Source organism: Anolis carolinensis, chromosome 5, assembly GCF_035594765.1.
Source record: "Anolis carolinensis isolate JA03-04 chromosome 5, rAnoCar3.1.pri, whole genome shotgun sequence".
NCBI lineage: Eukaryota > Metazoa > Chordata > Lepidosauria > Squamata > Dactyloidae > Anolis > Anolis carolinensis.
In genome coordinates, this window is record NC_085845.1 from 200,111,858 (window position 1) to 200,131,715 (window position 19,858).

Below are 19,858 nucleotides of genomic sequence, written 5' to 3' on the forward strand. Positions count from 1 at the left end.
TTTCACCTCACTTTGAGTCCCTGTGAGAATTGAATTTTGAAGAATTTGGCTTCTTGTGGAAACAAGGATTGGTGAGAAAGCTTCAGTTGAGACAGCTTTTTCCCATGATGATAACTCTTCCAAGAGTGAATTTCCCTTCCAAGGGGAAGATTTCTCTCACTCCCGTTCTTAACTAGGCGTCGCTTGTAAGCAGGGCCGGCCGGAGATATTTTTTGATGTGAAGCGGGGGTGCTGAAAAGCGCCCCCGCCACCGGCGCCATGGCCCCGCCCAGCGTGCCCTGGCCCCGCCTCCCACGCAGCGTGGGAGGCGGGGCCAGGGCGAATAGTGAGGGGGCGGGGCCAGAGTTGGCCCCGCCCCGCCCAGCGTGCCCTGGCCCCGCCTCCCACGCAGCGTGGGAGGCGGGGCCAGGGCACGCTGGGCGGGGGGGGGCGGGGCCAGAGTTGGCCCCGCCTCCCACGCTACCCCCGCTCGCCCGTCTGGCCTTTTGTAGCAGGCCAGACTTCAGCGGAGGTTCCTCCAGGCCGCATTCGCGGCCTGGAGAAACCTCCGCTGAAGTCTGGCCTGCTAGAAATGGCCAGACGGGCGAGCGGGGGTAGCGTGGGAGGCGGGGCCAGCTCTGACGCCGCTCCCCCCCCCGCCCAGCGTGCCTTGGCCCTGCCTCCCACGCAACGTGGGAGGCGGGGCCAGGGCACGCTGGGCGGGGGGCGGGGCCAGAGCTGGCCCCGCCTCCCACGCTACTCCCGCTCGCCCGTCTGGCCTTTTGTAGCAAGCCAGACTGCAGCGGAGGTCCCTGCAGGCCGCGATTGCGGCCTGCAGGGACCTCCGCTACAGTCTGGCCAGCTAGGAAAGGCCAGACGGGCCAGGGCGCACTGGGCGGGAGGCGGGGCACCGTCAGGGCGGTGCCCCGCCTCCCGCCCAGCCTGACGGCGCCCCCCCGGGCCTGCGCCCGAGGCGGCGGCGTCAGGGGCCTCAATAGTGGGGCCGGCCCTGCTTGTAAGCCAAATGTTTGTAACTCGGGACTGCCTGTCCTCACATTGACCCAAGTTTTTTGGGTTAATTTTTTGGCTGAGATTTCTAGACATTGGTGAGTGTAAAGGATAATAGGAGTACAGAAAAAAGCACTGGCCATGTGGACGAACCATGCAGAGTCACAGATCCCAGGATCCAGCTGGGTTGCTCTTGATTCACTTCTATCATCACGAACAGCTAGCCCCTCTCACATTTCCCCATCTGCTTTCAACATCCCCTCCATTACAATACACCCCTTTTATATTTTATTAACTAGGGAAGCTGAAATTGCAAAATTAGCTTTGGAGGAATTCCCCAGCGCAAACATATGCTGAACATTTTTCATGTTTGTCCCGTGAGAATTTGGTGCTGTACAAAAGCAGAACATTACCTGCTTCATGTACCCCATTAGGCAGATTCAAGTTATTTTACAAGTTATCACTGCGTTGAAGGTTTTGAATAAAAAAAACGCTTTTACCTAATTATGACTGCCTATGTGTGAAATCTCTCCGAATTCCTCTGTTCCCACCAGGTCTGGGCCACTTGATCTCCTGTATCCTCATCAACGGGGCCCAGTATTTCAAGCGCATCAGTGAGTCGGGCATCAAGAAAATGTGTCGAAACATCTTCATCCTCCAGCAGAACCTGACCAACATCACCATGTCACGAGAGGCCGACCTGGACTTTGCAAGGTGGGTGGAGCATTCGTCCCCTGAGGCAAAAGGGCAAAGGGTAAAAGCCACATCTGGGAGTGTGCCAGGCAGGGGTTTAGTGCTCAAGTGTCCACCTAGTAAGGCTTTCCTTTCCCAAATTGATTTCTCAACCAGCAATGGATGCACCAGAAATTGTTTTAAATATTGTCCCCAGAAAGCTGGGCCAAATGCAAAGAAAATGAGCATTTTCTGTGTCCTGTGAGAGAAGGGCTCACCCATTCTTTGGCTCTGTCTCTTTCAATGTGGCAGTTCACTTGCAGGTGTGGATGATGGATTATGTGCCTTAGAAGTCATTGGGTGGAGGCATAAAGATAAGGACAAAAATCTACTATAAAAATATTGTCTGGATTTTAATCCTTCATGGTGACAGATCGGCTGTGCAACCCATCATCTTTAGTATATGACTTGACTCGCTTGCTCATGCCATTTGGATTGCTTAGCACTAAATCCTTCCTTGTACAACCAATATTTACTCATTCCTATTGTAGAAGAGACTGACACCCTATGTTCACAAAAATGCAGCATGGATGTTGCTGTATGACATGGATGTTGTTTGTGGGCAGAACTGTGGCTTGGACAACTTTTCCAGACCCAGTTGTGCAATCTTCCAGCATGAGTTGTGGAGTGGCACATGGACTAGTGGAAACAAGCATCAATAACACATACACACCCGCTACCCCTTGAAAAATTGCATTGATTGTGCAAATAGATAGGAGAAACATGGCTCGCTTGCTCGCTTGCCCTCTCTCTGTGTCCGATTGTTTCTTTAATCTTGGCATTAGTTATTTCAGCAATGGACAGCTGAATGTATGAAATATTCATAAGGATATTTTTGGGGTCAGGAATCAAAATGCCTGTCTGGACTGAGAGGGAAAAAAGGCTTTTGTTCCCTGTCCTCCCCTCCCTGCTTTGGACTGGAATAATCTACCCATAATGGACAGGGAAACTCATGCCGTCTTTTGTCCCCTCTCCCCCCCCCCCCCCCGGCCCCGTCTTCTTCGTCTCCTTCTTCCCCGAGACCAAATTAGATGGGTGAAGAAGTCTGACTTGAGCAGATTTAGGGGGAACAAAGTCCTCTGGCAAGCTTCAATTATTTGGATTCTCATATGGGGAATGATCTCATTATTGAGTTAGCCTATTCATAATAACATTGACATGGGGAAATTACAAAACCCTGAGGCAGAGAGGTAGGGAGGGGGGACCTCCATTACCAATTCTCTCCGGAATATAATTCTCAAATTCAATCATTTTCTTTTAAAATGGCTTTTTTTGTATAAAAAAATATACACACACAACTTGAAATGTTAACTAAATTAGCCCAGGTTTTTGGCAGGCAGCGCCGGGCTTGAACATGTGCTGACAGCAACTGGCACCCGGTGCAGAGACCCGAGCGCAAAGGACGGTTGGCATCGCTTAGCATCACAGGAGAATGAGTCAAGAGCACAAGCGGAGAGCAACAGGGACGCGGGAGGCTGAGGCCGCGCTATGGTTCAAAATGCATCTCTTCTAAGCCTTCCTCATGTGTTGGTGGGAGGTTGCCACGTGTAACTAGGGACATGGCTCCTGTCCTTTTAATGGTGCTGTTTAAGGGGGAAATTAAAGGGACTGGAGAATACTGTGTCCAGTCTTGGGCATCACAGTTCAAGAAGGATGTTGACAAGATGAAGTGTGTCCAGAGAAAGGCCACCAAAATAGTCAATGTTTTGGAAACCAAGCCCTCTGAGGAACGGCTGAGGGAGCTGGGGATGTTTAACTTGAAGAAAAGAAGGCTGAGAGAAGGAGACAAGAGAGCCATGTTTGAATGTTAGAAAGGATGTCACATCTTGTTTCTACTGCTCCAGAGAGTAGGACACAATGGAACAATGGATTCAAATAGCGGGGGGGGGGGGGGAAGATTCCACGTAAACATTAGGAAGAACTTCCTAATGGCAAGAGCTGTTTGGCAGTGGAAGATGCTGCAACCTGGTAGTCCGGTGGAGTCTCCTTCTCTGGAGGTTTTGAAAGAGAGGCTGGGTGGCCATCTCTCAGGAACGGTTTGATTATGTCTTCCTGCTTGGCAGAACAGGACCGCATGACTTTGCGCTCTCTTCCAACTCTGATTCTAGGAGCCGTGTCCCGCAATTGACTTGCCAGTCCTAGAACCAACATGTTCTTAAGTAACATCAGTTGACTTGGAGCATGCCAACCCCTTCCATATAATCACCTCCTAGGTCCAACCTTATTGCTTATATCACATGTGTTTATATCACAGTGGTCCAAATCTGGTCCTCCATGTCACTTAAGTTTACTCCAGATGCTGGACTCCAGATGCTGGACTACAACTCCTGTATTCCTCATCATCAGACATCATAATTACAGCTGATGGGCGTTGTGATGCAATAACATCTGGTTGGCTGCAGTTTGTTCTGTTTAGTCAGAATAGCGGGCTTTGGATTTAGATACCAAGACTTGTAGATATTATACCTGGCTTTAAAATGTCATTCAACCTTTCCCCAACTTCAGAATCACAAGGGCTGTTGAGTTGTAATTCCCATTATCCCCGATCTACATGGTGGATCATCCAAAGGGATGGAAGTTGTTGTTTAATAACATCTGGAAACCAAAACTAGGTAAAAGCTAAAGAGCACCGACCACTATATATAAAAAAAAAATTACAGTTGCCCATCTGTATCCACGGATTCTCCACCCATGGAGTTAACGGCCCTTTGAAGACAACCATAAGGCTGATGTGGCCTCCCATGACATTGAGCCTGACACCCCTGTCTTATGTGGACTCATCTAGCCCAAGTGTCTGGCTTGGGTTTGTTGTCAGATGGGGATTCCCAGTGGCCCTTGCCTGCATAACCAGCATTGAGGAATGCTGGCAATTCATGCTCATCACCATGTCAAGGCCTGTGCAATTCCTATTCCTCTTTTATTGGGTTGGTTTCAGTCATAGTATGAGTAGGCAAGCTTTTGAGCAATAGAGTCAAATTATAAGAAATGAGACGCCATCTAATGTTAGAAAGAGTTTCCTGACAGCAAGAGCTGCTTGACAGTGGATTATGCTGCTGCCTTGACGTCTTGTGGTGGAGTCTCCTTCTCTGGAGGTTTTGAAACATGCTGTATGGACATCTGTTGGGGTGCATTGATTGTGCGTTCCTGCAGGACAGATGGCCCTTGTGGTCTCTTCCAAGTCTATAATTCCATTATTCCCAGAGTCTTTGACAAGCAGAACCTAGTAAGGAGAATCAGGACTGTAGAGGAATCTGTGTTTGTGTATAGATTAGAAGACGTAACTTAATGGCTTGGAAACGGTCCCAGTCTCACTCAGTGTACTTTCCAGTTGAATGATTTCAGGTAGTTAGACTCGAAAAGACCTTCAATGGAAGCTAGCCACTTCTAGTCAGAGAAAACTCTCTAAACCAACTAAGTTAATGGGACACCTCTGTATAAATAACTTTTGGTTTATTTCATTTTTCCATCCCTCTCTGTAAAACACTGTTCCCCTGTAACGTCACTTTTGAAATAGCAGGCTGTTCTGCAGAATGTCATGCAGGTCTTGAGTGACATTTTCGAGTCCATTGGACTCCTACTAAAATGTTAGGCGAATGAGACATGCTATTTTGATGATCTACCATCATGCATTCCTCCGGATATGTGGGTCTGCTTTGGTGTCTATGCATTGCAAGAAATGTCACCCTCCAAAGTCCTCTTTCTGCCCTCATTGTGTGGTTCTGTGGTTTTTAATGTTGTTCTGTGGCTGGCTGCAGTGGTTTTCTCTCCAGGCTGATCCAGAGCGTGACTCTTCCATCGGTGGGCAATTTGACAATATGATGCTGCCATCTACTGACGCTTTCTGGCGGTGGCCGCATGATTATTTACATTTATTTACCTTTTGATGAGTATGTCTCTTCTAGCCCATAGAGCTCACTGTGGTTTATGTAGAAATGGGATTAAATGGGATCGTGTTCTGTAGTCTCAAACAAAGTAGATCCATTCAATCAGTTGTTGAACGTTGAGACAGCAGATAGTTGCAGCCAACTGGTTTAATAGCTCTGCCCGGGTCAGGACTAAGAATAGGATTTTGACCCTTATAACAGCCCTGAAAAGTGACTTAAAAGCATATTATCCAGAAACAAAATCAAGCAGTACATTGCCAGAGTTTTTGTTGGAATCTCCAAAGGGCTTCAAAACACTGCAATGTGTACCTTTTTGTCTTTGAAGTTGTAAGACTCTATGTATGTGCAAAATATCCTTTTACTATATTTATGTTGTGATTTTTTCCCATCCATTATCTAGAAGTAGTTCAATCACAATTACATGTGCATGAGCATGCTTTCGGGGAACTCTTTCCTGTGCAACATTGAGAACTAGAATTGAAATACCAATGGTTTATACCTGGAGTATAAACATATTGGGTGCAGCAGTGGGCCAGGAACTGCTCATGGCTTCCATGTCAGCGGGCTAGGAAATGCATTTGACTATTCAAACTGAATCTCAAACACAATTCCCTGGGTTGAATCTCAAACACAATTCCCTGGGTTGAATCTCAAACACAATTCCCTGGGTTGAATCTCAAACACAATTCCCTTCACTTTCGAAAATTTGCTTTCCAACGACTTGCTCTTTCAACAGATCTAAATTATAGCCGTATAGCACACTTTCATCCCCTGGTCTGCTCTTTCAACCACGGCAGCCTCATTCGTTTCTCTCATTCGACTCAGCACAATCTCGTGTTCAGTCTTGCATTGGCAAGCTTTGGGTTCTGCTTTTCCATCATTTTCCATTTTTGACAGTGCCCTGGTCAGTAACCTGGCAAAAAGGCAGAGGAAACTTGTAATCTCCCCAAAGAGGTTACTGCCTAGGAGATGGTCTTTAAAATTAAGGATAAATCTCAGAGCTGAATTGCCATTTCACTGACATGGGAGCCATCTTTCATGCACACTTCGGACCTGTCATTGAGCTCCAGTCATTCATTTTGTCCTTTTACCCTCAGGATCTCTCCTTGCATCTGGTGCTCAGACCTCAAAATCACCATTATACTGAACAAATGGCCATGTTGATCAGTTAGCTCAGCATGATCATGTGTGATCCGTTCTCTCTTGCAGTTGTTAAATAGATACAGAAAATAAAACCAGTAACGATTGATTATACGAGTTAAAATTAAACCCTCTGAACTCCTTGGTTTGAGGATCTATAAACATCAAAGCACAATCAGGATGTAAATCTTCATAAATTTTACTCTCACAGACAGGATTGAATAGTATTGCAATTTTCTCCTCCCTGCAAAATAGTCACACAAAAAAAACCCTGGAGTTCTGAAGACGATTTGTAGTTTAGGGCTTATTCTACTCACAAAATGGTATGCTTTTAGTTCAGAAAATAATATTTTAATGCACAGAAAACATTTTCTCTCCAGAAAACTGTTTTTTTTTTTCTGTGCAGAAAACCTTTTCCTAATTTATCTGCACACAAAACAGTTTTCTACTCAGAAAATTTTTCCTACAGAAGAAGATTTTTTTCTGTGAATAAATTTTTTGTGTGTGCCAAAAAAGCTATTTTCTCCACATGAAACATTTTTCCGTGCAGCAGATGCCATTTTCTGCTCAAAATACAAGTGCATTTTCTTGCAAAACAAGTGCTGAATTGCAGAGGTTTCAAATATTCTTGCCAACCTTAATTCAGATACAAGTTCTCTAAAGTGGTTTTTTCAGAATTACAACTGGGAAATCCAGGTAAGAATACCAAAATAGAGGGAGGAGATACTTAAAAGGAAAGCATGCAGGTCTTACTGAGTGCTGAAGAAGTTAACAGCGTCAGCACCCGATGCTCAACAATGTTCCAAAGGCAGAGAAAAGTCCCTTTTCTGGGTATAAGAAAACTCAATAATCCCCAGATGGCATGGGCATTTGTGTCACATGGGATATCTGGTCCAAAATACATACCAGGGAGACAGAAAGAAGGGCCTTCACTGAAGATCTCTGTGCCGACTTTTGATGGAGGAGGCAGTCCCTGAAAAATCTTGGTCTGATGCCAGCTAGGCATATAAAAACTGTAAAAGAAAAAAAAGGAATTAACATCCTCTTTAATGGAGCTTGCCTGAATTCCTGCTTTATATTTGGACCAAAGAACACACTTCGCTCAGTTTTTCAATTAAGAACTTGGCTCCCCCAAAAATACTTCTTTTCCTTTTATAATTTCTCCCCTTCTTGTTTGTCATCTTCCCCTGTAGTTTCTGCTGAGCTCTGATCTCGGCACAGCTTTAATTAGCACTAATTAGCACTTCTGCTACATTAACAAGAAAGCCCCAACCGTGGCGGATTAAGCTTGAGCCCCTCTGCTTTGCGGGGCCTTTTTCTCGCTCTTGTTCCCGTTTGCGTCGTTGGGTGATCAAAGGCGAGCCTCCGTAGACGCAGGCGAGGAACACAGCGGTGCCCAATCCAGGCTGTGGAATATGGCTCTGTTGTCTTCAAGGGAGAATTTGGGCCAGAAGAACCGTTTCTTGCAGGGAATTGCAAGAGTTGAAGGTGCTGTGGATCTCAGATTGGGGTCATTCAGACTCTTCATCCATCCTGATGTGATAGGAACAGTCCCACTTCATCCACTGCCATCCCATTTTTCCACCTGTTCTTAAAATATCCCAATTCCACTCTTCCTCCCGCTTTGAATAAGAGCATAGTATCTATGTAGATCAAGAGTCCAGATGACTATCTGTTGGGAGAGCTTGGATTATATTCCTGCATGGCAGAATGGCATTGGGCTGGATGGCCCCTGTTGTCTTTTCCAACTATAGGGTTATAAATGGTTTGTACAGCACAACCTCTGTGTTTGGAGGTCCCAGACCTTTCCCAATTTTTAATATGGATACATGAGTTATGAGTTGGGTCGATACAGGGAACGCCGTGGATGTAGCATACCTGGATTTCAGTAAGGCCTTCGACAAAGTCCCCCACGACCTTCTGGCAAGGAAACTAGTAAAATGTGGGCTAGACAAAACTACGGTTAGGTGGATCTGTAATTGGCTAAGCAAACAAACCCAAAGGGTGCTCACCAATGCTTCATCTTCATCATGGAAAGAAGTGACAAGTGGAGTGCCGCAGGGCTCCGTCCTGGGCCCGGTTCTGTTCAACATCTTTATTAACGACTTAGACGAAGGGTTCGAAGGCACGATCATCAAGTTTGCAGACGACACCAAACTGGGAGGGATAGCTAACACTCCAGAAGACAGGAGCAGAATTCAAAACGATCTTGACAGACTAGAGAGATGGGCCGAAACTAACAAAATGAAGTTCAACAGGGACAAATGCAAGATACTTCACTTTGGCAGAAAAAATGGAAATCAAAGATACAGAATGGGGGACGTCTGGCTAGACAGCAGTGTGTGCGAAAAAGACCTTGGAGTCCTCGTGGACAACAAGTTAAACATGAGCCAACAATGTGATGCGGCTGCTAAAAAAGCCAATGGGATTCTGGCCTGCATCAATAGGGGAATAGCGTCTAGATCTAGGGAAGTTATGCTCCCCCTCTATTCTGCCTTGGTCAGACCACACCTGGAATACTGTGTCCAATTTTGGGCACCACAGTTGAAGGGAGATGTTGACAAGCTGGAAAGCGTCCAGAGGAGGGCGACTAAAATGATTAAGGGTCTGGAGAACAAGCCCTATGAGGAATGGCTTAAAGAACTGGGCATGTTTAGCCTGCAGAAGAGAAGGCTGAGAGGAGACATGATAGCCATGTACAAATATGTGAGGGGAAGTCCTAGGGAGGAGGGAGCAAGCTTGTTTTCTGCTGCCCTGCAGACTAGGACGCAAGGGAACAAGGGCTTCAACCTACAGGAAAGGAGATTCCACCTGAACATTAGGAAGAACTTCCTGACTGTGAGAGCTGTTCGGCAGTGGAACTCTCTGCCCCGGAGTGTGGTGGAGGCTCCTTCTTTGGAGGCTTTTAAGCAGGGGCTGGATGGCCATCTGTCGGGGGTGCTTTAAATGCGATTTCCTGCTTCTTGGCAGAGGGTTGGACTGGATGGCCCATGAGGTATCTTCCAACTCTACTATTCTATGATTCTATGAAAATGTAGATAGTGGCACACCAGGCCTGTAGCGAGGGGGGTGGGTTTAGGGGTTCAACCCCCCCCCCCCCAAAATTTTTCAAGTTATAAAAAAAATCTCGTTTACTCATGAATTTTAACTGGTTAACCAAATCCCCATGCTTTCTTTTTTTTCGTGTCAGGAGCAACCGGAGTTGCTTCTGGAGTGAGAGAATTGGCCGTCTGCAAGGACGTTGCCCAGGGGACGCCCAGATGTTTTGATGTTTTTACCATCCTTGTGGGAGGCTTCTCTCATGTCCCCGCATGGAGCTGGAGCTGATAGAGGGAGCTCATCCACACTCTCCCCAGGTCGGATTCGAACCTGGCAGCTTTCAGGTCAGCAACCCAACCTTCAAGTCACTTAGTCCACTACGCCATCTGGGGGCTCCTATCCCCATGCTAAGTCTATGAGATGCAAAACATTAAGAGTCCCTCCAGGCACTATCTCAAGCAGATATTGACAGGTTTGTAGCGGGGAGGGGTATGTGCTAGGGGTTCAACCCCCCCCCCCCCCCCCGAAATTTTCAAAACCCCTCCCGAAATTTTTTTCTGGCTACGGCCCTGTGGCACACCCTATTGAAATGAAGGACTTCCAGTTCAAGAATACCATAAACTCATGCAGGAGGACCCAGAAAATGCCTATATTTTTTTGTCTGATGTGGATAAATGAAACCATGGATACTAGCCCTGCAGATACTGGGGCATCTCTATAGTCAGTTAACCCAGCAAAGGCAAGTGAGGGAAGAGGAGATGGTGAAGTCTTGCCCTGCCTAACCAGCCCAAGGAAAAGCAGGCTGCTTCAGCTTTGTTTCCTTTCTGTCTTCATCTTGTCCAATACATTTTGCCATCTTTGGCTACATTTTTCATCTATGAATTGTAGATGGTGATGGTCTTTAGCAGTAGTGGGCTCATATTTTAGGCTCTTGGGTGGAAGATGTAGTTGGTTAATTTCCGCTGTCCTGCAGTCTCACCTTCTTCTGGCCAAAGCTCAGCTCTTCTGAAAGTTTTCATTGCCTTCCTTTGTTTTTTCTCCCCTTCAGTCCACCCTTCTTATGCTTCCAGTGCTCCCAAGCCACTTCCCTTTAGCCCAGTGGTCCTCAGCCTGTGGGTCTCCAGGTGTTTTGGCCTACAACTCCCAGAAATCCCAGCCAGTTTACCAGATGTTATAATTTCTGGGAGTTGAAAGCCAAAATATGTGTGTACCAACAGGTTGAGAACCACTGTTTTACCAGGTGGTAGAAAGCCCCTGTGTCTCCTTTCAGCCTTCTCTCTGCAGACTCTTCTTTTCCAGCTTTTCCTTTCAGGCAGAAATACCCTCACTTTCCTGCTTTGAGCTGCCAGTTCCCTGAATTTTCCTTGCGGCATCTCATCTAATGGAAGGAGGTAGACTCGGAAGTACCAGTTACCCAAAAACAAGGCTTATGTTTATTTATTTCAGTGTATCGGGCTCTGAAGGCTGAAAACAAGTTGTGGCGTTTCAGTGTGCATGAACACACTCTTTTAAGATGACAAGGAAACAGCAGGGGAATGCTCAAGTAACCCGTCTATTTCTCTAGTTCCCCAGCGAACAGCCCGAAGGCTTCAGATTCCTTCTCAGGAGGGTGTCCTCGCTAAATATTCTTCCTTTTGGAGCTGGAATACAAAATGAAGAAATATATGGATTTTTTAAAAAGAGAAACCATGGTGTGTTTTTTGCCCATGATATGAACTCAGATTCTCCTCAGTTGTAGAGTTTGCATGTGAGGTTTATCAGTGTCGACTTTCCAGAGCATTTATCTGTTCATTTTTTCCCTTTTTTTAAAAAAAGCAGCAACAATGTTGGTATTATTTTGGGGAGGAAATGGAGAACTGCTTTAGGAATCACAAGAGGTTTGCAATGGTAAAGGCCAATACTCTGCCTCCACAATTTGCGTCCCTCCATTCTGAATAAAAATGTTTGTATAGATTCACCTTTACGAAGAAGGAGCCTGCCTGTTTACAAAGCGGCAAAACTACCTCAGCTGTTTTAGGTGGCTTTCCCCCCTTTTGACATTTTTAAAAACCTGGATAGTCATTTCAGCATTTCCTGGAGTCAGATTTTAATCCGTCATTTCTAACCTTTTTAAAATATATAGTCACCCATAGCGCTGGCCTTGCTTTTCACCACCTTAAATTGGATCCGTTTTGCTTGCTGCGAGTAAACAGGTACATCGCGTTCTCTTAAACTAAAAACATGTCAAATGGGAAATGGAAAAGGGGAACGTTTTCTCACCTAGCAATCTTTCCAGATGAGGGAGGAGGTAAGGACCCACCTGGTGACCTTTTCGATCTGCAGAAATTTCACTGCCACGTTTCAGAGGAAATGAAGTTTTGTTGAGAAGTTGAATTACATCTTCCTTTTTTAGCTGCCTCTGTCACTTGAGGGGCTGAGATTGCACTGGAGGAGGGCACACATTCTGGGCCCCACAATTGAAAAGAGACATTGACATGCTGGAAGGTGTCCAGAGGAGGGCAACTGAAATGATCAAAGGCCTGGAGACCATGAATCCCAATGAGGAGCATTGTAAAGAACTGGGTATGTTTATCCTGCAGAAGAGAAGGTTGAGAGGAGACATGAGCCATGTATAAATATGTGAAAAGATGCCATAAGGAAGAGGAGCAGGCTTGTTTCAGCAGCCCTGGAAACTAGGACTCGGAGCCATGGGTTCAAATTCCAGGAGAGGAAATTCCATCTGAACATTAGGAAGAACTTCCTGACTGTACAACCTGTTCAACAGGGGAACTCTCTGCCTTGAAGTGTTGTGGAGGTCCTTCCTAGGAGGCTTTTAAACAGAGGCTGGATGGCCATCTGTCAGGGGTGCTACATGGCAGGGGGTTGGACTGGATGGCCCATGTAGTCTTTATGTTTCTATGACTGTATGCAGTAGTTAGTAACTGGCCACATTGGGCTCAATGAAGACCCAGGTTCAACTCCAGAACTTGAAGAAGCCAGGGTTATTGTTTATGGCCCAATTATTCCAGTAGAAACTGCGGAAAGGGCAAAATTCCACCGTGCCCATTTCACAGGCAATTATTTTGTTGGTTGTGGCCCATGGACCATCCTGTAACAAAGTTCTCAATGAGATTTACAACAACTCGTGGATGATTAACTGCACTGACTACATCATTGGCACTACTAGAACATGAAATAACTATGGTAAGTTCAGTGCATTGAATAAAAAGAGTTCTGCATGGATTAGTCCTGGAGTTATCTTTCTTAACAGTGACCATCCAGGTGCTTCTGGGAAGCCCAGATCTTCTATCTCTGGTGGACTTGGAATCCCCTCTTGTTTGATTGCCCTCTCTTTGTCCTGTAAGAGGATACAAAAACGTATTTAACGCCTTTCTTTAAAGAAGTTTTTTCTTCTTTGTATTCTGCTATGTCACTAGAGCACTCAAACTACTTCACCCTCTTTCTTTCCCAGTGACTGAGGGCCACTTCACCTAGGAACAATTAATTATCATGTAGCCACAGACAATCTGCTTTGTTTCTTTTCTTTCCCCCTGCTCTGGGCCCAAAAGGGACAACTTTCTTAACTCAAGCCAGGAATCATTTAATGATTGTACCAAGTTTGTGCCAAGTTTGGTCCAGATCCATTAAGCCATGGGTGAGCCTTTCTGATACAAATGGACCAACCAACCAACCAACATACTTTAACTTTTATATAGAGAATTTTGGTAGCTGACATTTTATTTTAGTGACTGAATATGTTGGTTTGTTCTCTGAAACCAATTTTGTCAGACATCCTTTAACAGAAAGGGGGGGATAAGTATTTTCAGCAAAATAGTAGGCCAGGAAAGTATGGCTGCAGAGGGGCAAAATGAAAGCATTGTCCCCCATATAGTTCTGTTTTCTTGACTTTAAGAGCTGTTTAGCAGGAGAATGGATTGGCTCAGGGTGACGTGGGTTCTCCATCTATTGGATTATTATCTTTCATGAGTGCATTGATTATGGATTCCTGTGTAGCAGAAAGGGGGGCAATAAATGACCCTTCCTGTCTGGACTAGGTCTGTATTCTATGATGGAGACACAGAGATATGTGGGATTTTGGCCTGCATCAATAGGAGTCTAGTGTCTAGATCCAGGGAAGTCATGCTCTCCCTCTATCCTGCCTTGGTCAGGCCACACCTGCAATCACACTGTGTCCGATTCTGGGCACTTCAATTGAAGGGAGATTGACAAACCGGAAAGCGTCCAGAGGAGGGTGACTAAAATGATCAGGGGTCTGGAGAACAAGCCCTATGAGGAGCGGCTTAAAGAGCTGGGTATGTTTAGCCTCCAGAAGAGAAGGCTGAGAGGAGACATGATAGCCATGTACAAATATGTGAGGGGAGGTCATAAGGAGGAGAGAGCAAGCTTGTTTTCTGTTGCCCTGGAAATTAGGATGCGGAACAATGACTTCAAACTACAGGAATGGAGATTCTACCTGAACATGAGGAAAAACTTCCTCACTGTGAGAGCTGTTCAGCAGTGGAACTCTCTGCTCCAGAGTGTGGTGGAGGCTCCTCTTTGGAGGCTTTTAAGCAGAGGCTGGATGGCCATCTGTCAGGGGTGCTTTGAATGTGATTTTCCTGCTTCTTGGCAGGGAGTTGGATTGGATGGCCCATGAGGTCTCTTCCAACTCTAGGATTCTATGATCCTCAGAAGGATTCTTGCTTCCAAAGTGACCTTTCTCTGGACCTCCTCCATCTTGCCAATCTCTCTCTTGAATTGCGTTGCCCAGAACGAGACGTAGTATTATTCCAGGTGAGTTTTGACCAAAGCAGGATACAGTGGGACTATAATTTCTCACAATCTAGGCACTATATTCCTATTAATACAGACTAGAGTTGCATTGGCTTTTTTAGCTGCTGCATCACACTGTTGGATCATGTTCAGCTTCTGGTCTACTAAGACTCTAGATCCCCTTTATATGGACTGTTTTCACAGAACCATCCTATGTCTGTGCATTTCATTTTTCTGCCTAAATGTAGTACCTTACACTTCTACATGTTGCAATTCATATTGTTCTGAATATTAGGAGGGGGGCATTTGAACCTACACGGCCAATGTCTCTGTGATGCAGCTGTTCAATCCACCCACCATCAAAAAAAATTGGTTCACCTGAAAGAATTGCTACCAGCAAGGTTTTAAATACTCAGTTCTTGGTATGCTTTGTGTATATGTAGTGTATTTGGAAGAAACGGGAAGCTGTAGAGAGATAGTGCTTTGCAGGAACATTACTTGACAGAAGAGATAAGCCCCGCTAGATCCCGATATGCATCTCTCTACCTGACAGACCAACACACTGACTATATTAGCTTAAATCTAATTACGTTTGAGTTAATATAAATTGTGGATAAGCCCGTATTTGTCAAATAAAGCCCAGCCCACAATCCAGTTAGCGGCTTCGCTCCTTTCTTTCCATTCATCTTTCAATTCTGTTTGCTAAGAATTGGATTAGCGGGGGAATTGACTCTGGGCCTTCGGCTGATTTTTATTTTATTCAGAAACGTGGCCGTTCAGGCTGCTGGCTTCTGCTGGGTTTGTTCACCCCCTCAGAAGGTACTTTTCTAAGCTCTGGGCATGAAACTGTGCTCTGATTTAGCAGGGCTGATCTTCTTAAGCATTGTTTTGTGTAGCTGGATCATGCACATGATTTCTAGACATTGTCCTGAGCATCCTTCAATGTTCCAGGTGAGCTGGGAAGGGTAGCTGATACGCCCGAGGACAGGATCAGAATCCAAAATTACCTTAATAGGTTAGAGAGCTGGGCCAAAACCAACAAAATGAATTTCAACAGGGAGAAATGTCTGGTTCTACATCAAGGCAGGGAAAATGAAATGCATAGATACAGGATGGATGACACGTGGCTTGGCAACTGTCCATGTGAAAGGGATCTAAGACTCTTAGGCCACTTCTGCACAGCTGTACAAAATCCAGATTATCTGCTTTGAGTTGGATTATATACTGTAGACTAAGATAATCCAGCTCAAATCTGATAATGTGAGTTTTCTGCTTTGATAACTTGGATTATCTGGCAGCGTAGAAGGTGTCCCAGTGGACCACAAGCAGAACATGAGCCCACAGTGTGATGCAGCAGCTAAAAAAGCCAATACAATTCTGGGCTGCATTAATAGAAGTATTGTGTATAGCTCAAGGGAAGTCACAGCTCCACTCTATTCTGCTTTGATGAGGCCACACCTGGAATAACCTTGTGTCTAATTCTGTGTGCCATAATTCAAGAAGGACATTGATAAAAAAAATCTAGTTCATTGATCCCATAAGGAAATTGACAATGGGACTAAAATGATCAAGGGTATGGAGAACAAGCCTTATGAGGAGTGGCTTAAAGGGCTGGGCATATTTAGCCAACAGAAAAGAAGGCTGAGAGGAGACATGATGTGGGCCATGTATCAAGATGTGAGGGGAAGTCATAGGTAGGAGGGAGCAAGCTTGTTCTTCTGTCCTGGAGACTAGGATGCAGAACAGTGGCTTCAAACTACAGGAAAGGAGATTCCACCTGAACATTAGGAAGAACTTCCTCACTGTGAGAGCTATTCAGCAGTGGAACTCTCTGCCTCAGACTGTGATGGAGGCTCCTTCTTTGGAGGCTTTTAAACAGAGGCTGGATGGCCATCTGTCGCGGGAGCTTGGAATGTGATTTTCCTGCTTCTTGGCAGAGGGTTGGACTGGATGGCCCACGAAGTCTCTTCCAACTCTAGGATTCTATGATTATATGACAAGCTAGAAAGTGTCCAGAAAAGGTCAACTAAAATGGTCCAAGGCCTGGAAGCCAAGCCCTATGAGGAGTAGCCTAGGGAGCTGGAGATCTTCATTTGGAGATGAGAAGGTTTGGATTGTTTCTTCTTGCATAGCAGGGATTGGACTGGATGTGGTTTCTTCCAAGGTTTTAAAGGGAGTATGCATGCAAATACTCAGTCCCCTTGCCACAGTTCCTTTCAATTCCAGGTGATCATTTCTTCTGGAAACACTGAAGCAGGAGAAGGGGCTTATGTCCTGGGTTAGTAGGCCAGCTGGTGGCCCATTGCAAGCCGAATCTATGAAGAGCACACAGAATCATAAAATCTTGTGAGTTAGAAGGGAGCAGGAGAGCCAGCTAGTCCAATGACCTGCTATGCAGAAATACACAACTCAAGCTCTCCTAAAAGATGCCCATTTAGTCTCTGTTTAAAGACCTTCAAAGAGTCAATCTGTTCCTCCTAATTGTTAGATGGAGCCTCTTTTCAAAAAGGTCTGAATGCATTGATTGGTTTGTTTTGCCCAAGTGGCTTCTAGGGGTTCATTCCAAGAGTTGAAGTCCCAAGAAAACTAGCCCCTCAGCTTGTAAAACAGGGGCCAGGGCAGTGAAGTCCAGCAAAGGGCAAGGACAATGAAGGCCAGCCAAGATCAATGATAGCTGCCGTTGAGCCCTTTTGTTCCAGCGTCGGGCTTCTGAGAGCAGTTCCCAAACTCTCCGCCTTTCGTGCCGCGAGAGCTGCCTTTGTCGTTCCCAGCGGGCAGCTGAAATTGTATTATGTGTGTTGTGCTGACTGGTACACTCTTCCCGTTGCTTTCCCCCCGCCAAAGTGCTGACGGTCTCCTTCCTCTTCTTCGGGGTGGCATTGCATTTCCACCTCTGCCTTCATTGGAGGGGAGGGAAGTCGCTTAATATTCTTTATAAACTGGCGCCGAGCTCAGATAATTTTTGTACTCTGCGCAGTAAAAATGCAAATCCCGCTGACTTACGTGCCGCGGCAAGCATTAATAAGTGATGTTTAAATAGACTGGATTAGCCGTTTCCCTGATAGATGAACAAGATCCCGGCTTGCTCTCTCCCCCCCCCTGGTAGCCCCCCTCCCCTCCAATAATTTGCACATGCAGAATCAATTTGAATACAACACACTAAATTGAATTTAGGGTTTTTTTGTGTCGGAAACTGCACTTATCGGCCTGAACCATTAAATTTACTGTTTAATATGTACTTTCCAGCTCACTTGGTTAGAATTTCATTGCCCTTTATCTGTATAAATTTAATTAGGCCTGATATCATCAGTATATTATAGAACTAATTAAAGATGTAGATAAGTGGGGAGGGTGTTTCTTTAATGCCCTATAAAGTTGCACTTGGAGGGAAACGGGGGGTTTTCTTCCTTCTCGGCTTTGTCAGACACTTTGCGTGGGGCTGGCAGGATCCCCGTCTCTGAGGACGGTTTGGAAGCAATATTTGGTGGGGTGAATGAATGCGTTCTGCCTTTCTATCTCTTGCTTTTTTGTTCATTTCCTTGATTAACTAGCAGTGTAACGCCATTGGAAGCATGCATTCTTTCATGTAAATTATGTATCACTTGCCAAGGGTTTCCCCAGGTGAGGTGCGCAGGCATAAGGTGGTGGCTTCATGACGTGTGATCTCTGGCTGACGCATCAGATCTCCAGAGAGGATCTCTCATTGCAGCTGAATGGCTTAGTTGTGCGCCTTCACCAGCAGCACCAGCTGACTCAGCAGCAAGCCTGGAAAGGGTGCTGCCATTGACAAGAGTTTGTTACCTCGGACACATCTTCTCTGACCACTTACTTACTTACTTAGGCGATCCCTCGTAGTTCGAGGATGATGGTCTTCCATCTCTGTTGTATTTTTCTTGGAAGATGCCTGTGTGTGATTTTTTTTAATGTGTGGAGGTCAGTGCACGGCCGATCAACACACAGTCTTCACAGATTGAGGTCCCAGCAGTGGTGTGGTTAACACAACGAGAGTGGCTTCTCAGTCTGTTGCAGCCTTCTTCCACCTTCACAGCCGTTGTAACATATACCATGTTATCCTCCGCCTGCTCCGCCGTTGAGGTCTTTGGGTCTTCGGATTGTTCTTGGTCTGGATCCCCCCCTGCGGCCACTCCTGGGAGTGTGAGACTCCAGTGGTTGTGCCCACAGGTTCATTGGAACACGCAAGCCCCCAAGATGACAATCCATCACGTATACTTGAGTATAAGATATATACACACACATATACACACACATATCCATATATATATATATACACAGAAATATATGTACACATACACATCTGTATAAATATATAATATATTGTATATACATATAATATTAATATTATTATAACGTAATACAATATTATACTAATAATACAAAATAATATTATCTATATATATAAAAGACAAATGGTGTCCTCCCCTCCCACTAAACAACAAAAGTACAAGCCCCAGAACCTAGAAATTTGGCAGCATAATCCACCATCCTTGCCCCTAGGTTCCGACAACAAAAAGAAAAGAAAAATAAAGTCCTAATTAGAGGGAGAGGAATAATTGTCTTTAGCCAATAGCTGCCAGTTAGAAGACTAAGCTCCGCCCACTTGGTCTCCTAGCAACCTACTCAGGCCTCACTCTCTCTTCCACACTGCCTATAAAATACAGATTATCTAATTTGCACTGGATTATATGGCATTGTAGACTCAAGGCCCTTCCACACAGCTATATAACCCATTTATAATCTTATATTATCTGCTTTGAACTGGATTATCTTGAGTCCACACTGCCATATAATCCACTTCAGTGTGCATTTTATTCAGCTCTGTAGAAGGAGCCTCATATAATCCAGTTCTAAGCAGATAATATAAGATATACAGTAGAGTCTCACTTATCCAACATAAACACCCTGGCAGATAACTGAATATGTTGGATAATAAGAAGGGATTCAGGAAAAGCCGATTAAACATCCCATTCCCTCACAACCCTATCTGCTGCCAAACGGCCATCCATGTCTATGCCAGGCATCTTCAGAGATTATGAAATCTGTTTGAAAACAGATAAGTGGGATGTTTATTTCTATCTCACCAAAGATATCCAGGATGGGACAACTCTTATCTGTCTCAGGCGACTGTGAATGTTCCCCTTGGCCACCTTGATTACCACAGAATGCCCTTCCACCTTCAAGGCCTGCCTGCTTCCTGCTTCAGAGAGGAATCCTTTGTTGGGAGATGTTAGCTGGCCCTCAGTACATCATGTCTGGAATTCCCTGATTGCTCAGTACTGTTCTTTAGTTAACTGTCCTGATTTCAC

General features: G+C 45.3%; 1 protein-coding gene across 2 annotated transcripts in view; it reads left to right on the plus strand.

The window, feature by feature from the left end:
• The window catches only part of exoc4 (exocyst complex component 4), a 474,612-nt gene that overhangs the window by 447,201 nt on the left and 7,553 nt on the right, over positions 1 to 19,858 (plus strand). For both annotated transcript variants that reach the window (XM_062981249.1, XM_062981250.1), the window contains one exon: positions 1,542 to 1,701. In XM_062981249.1, coding sequence (XP_062837319.1) covers positions 1,542 to 1,701 — 160 coding nt within the window. The remainder of the gene's footprint in view (positions 1 to 1,541; positions 1,702 to 19,858) is intronic.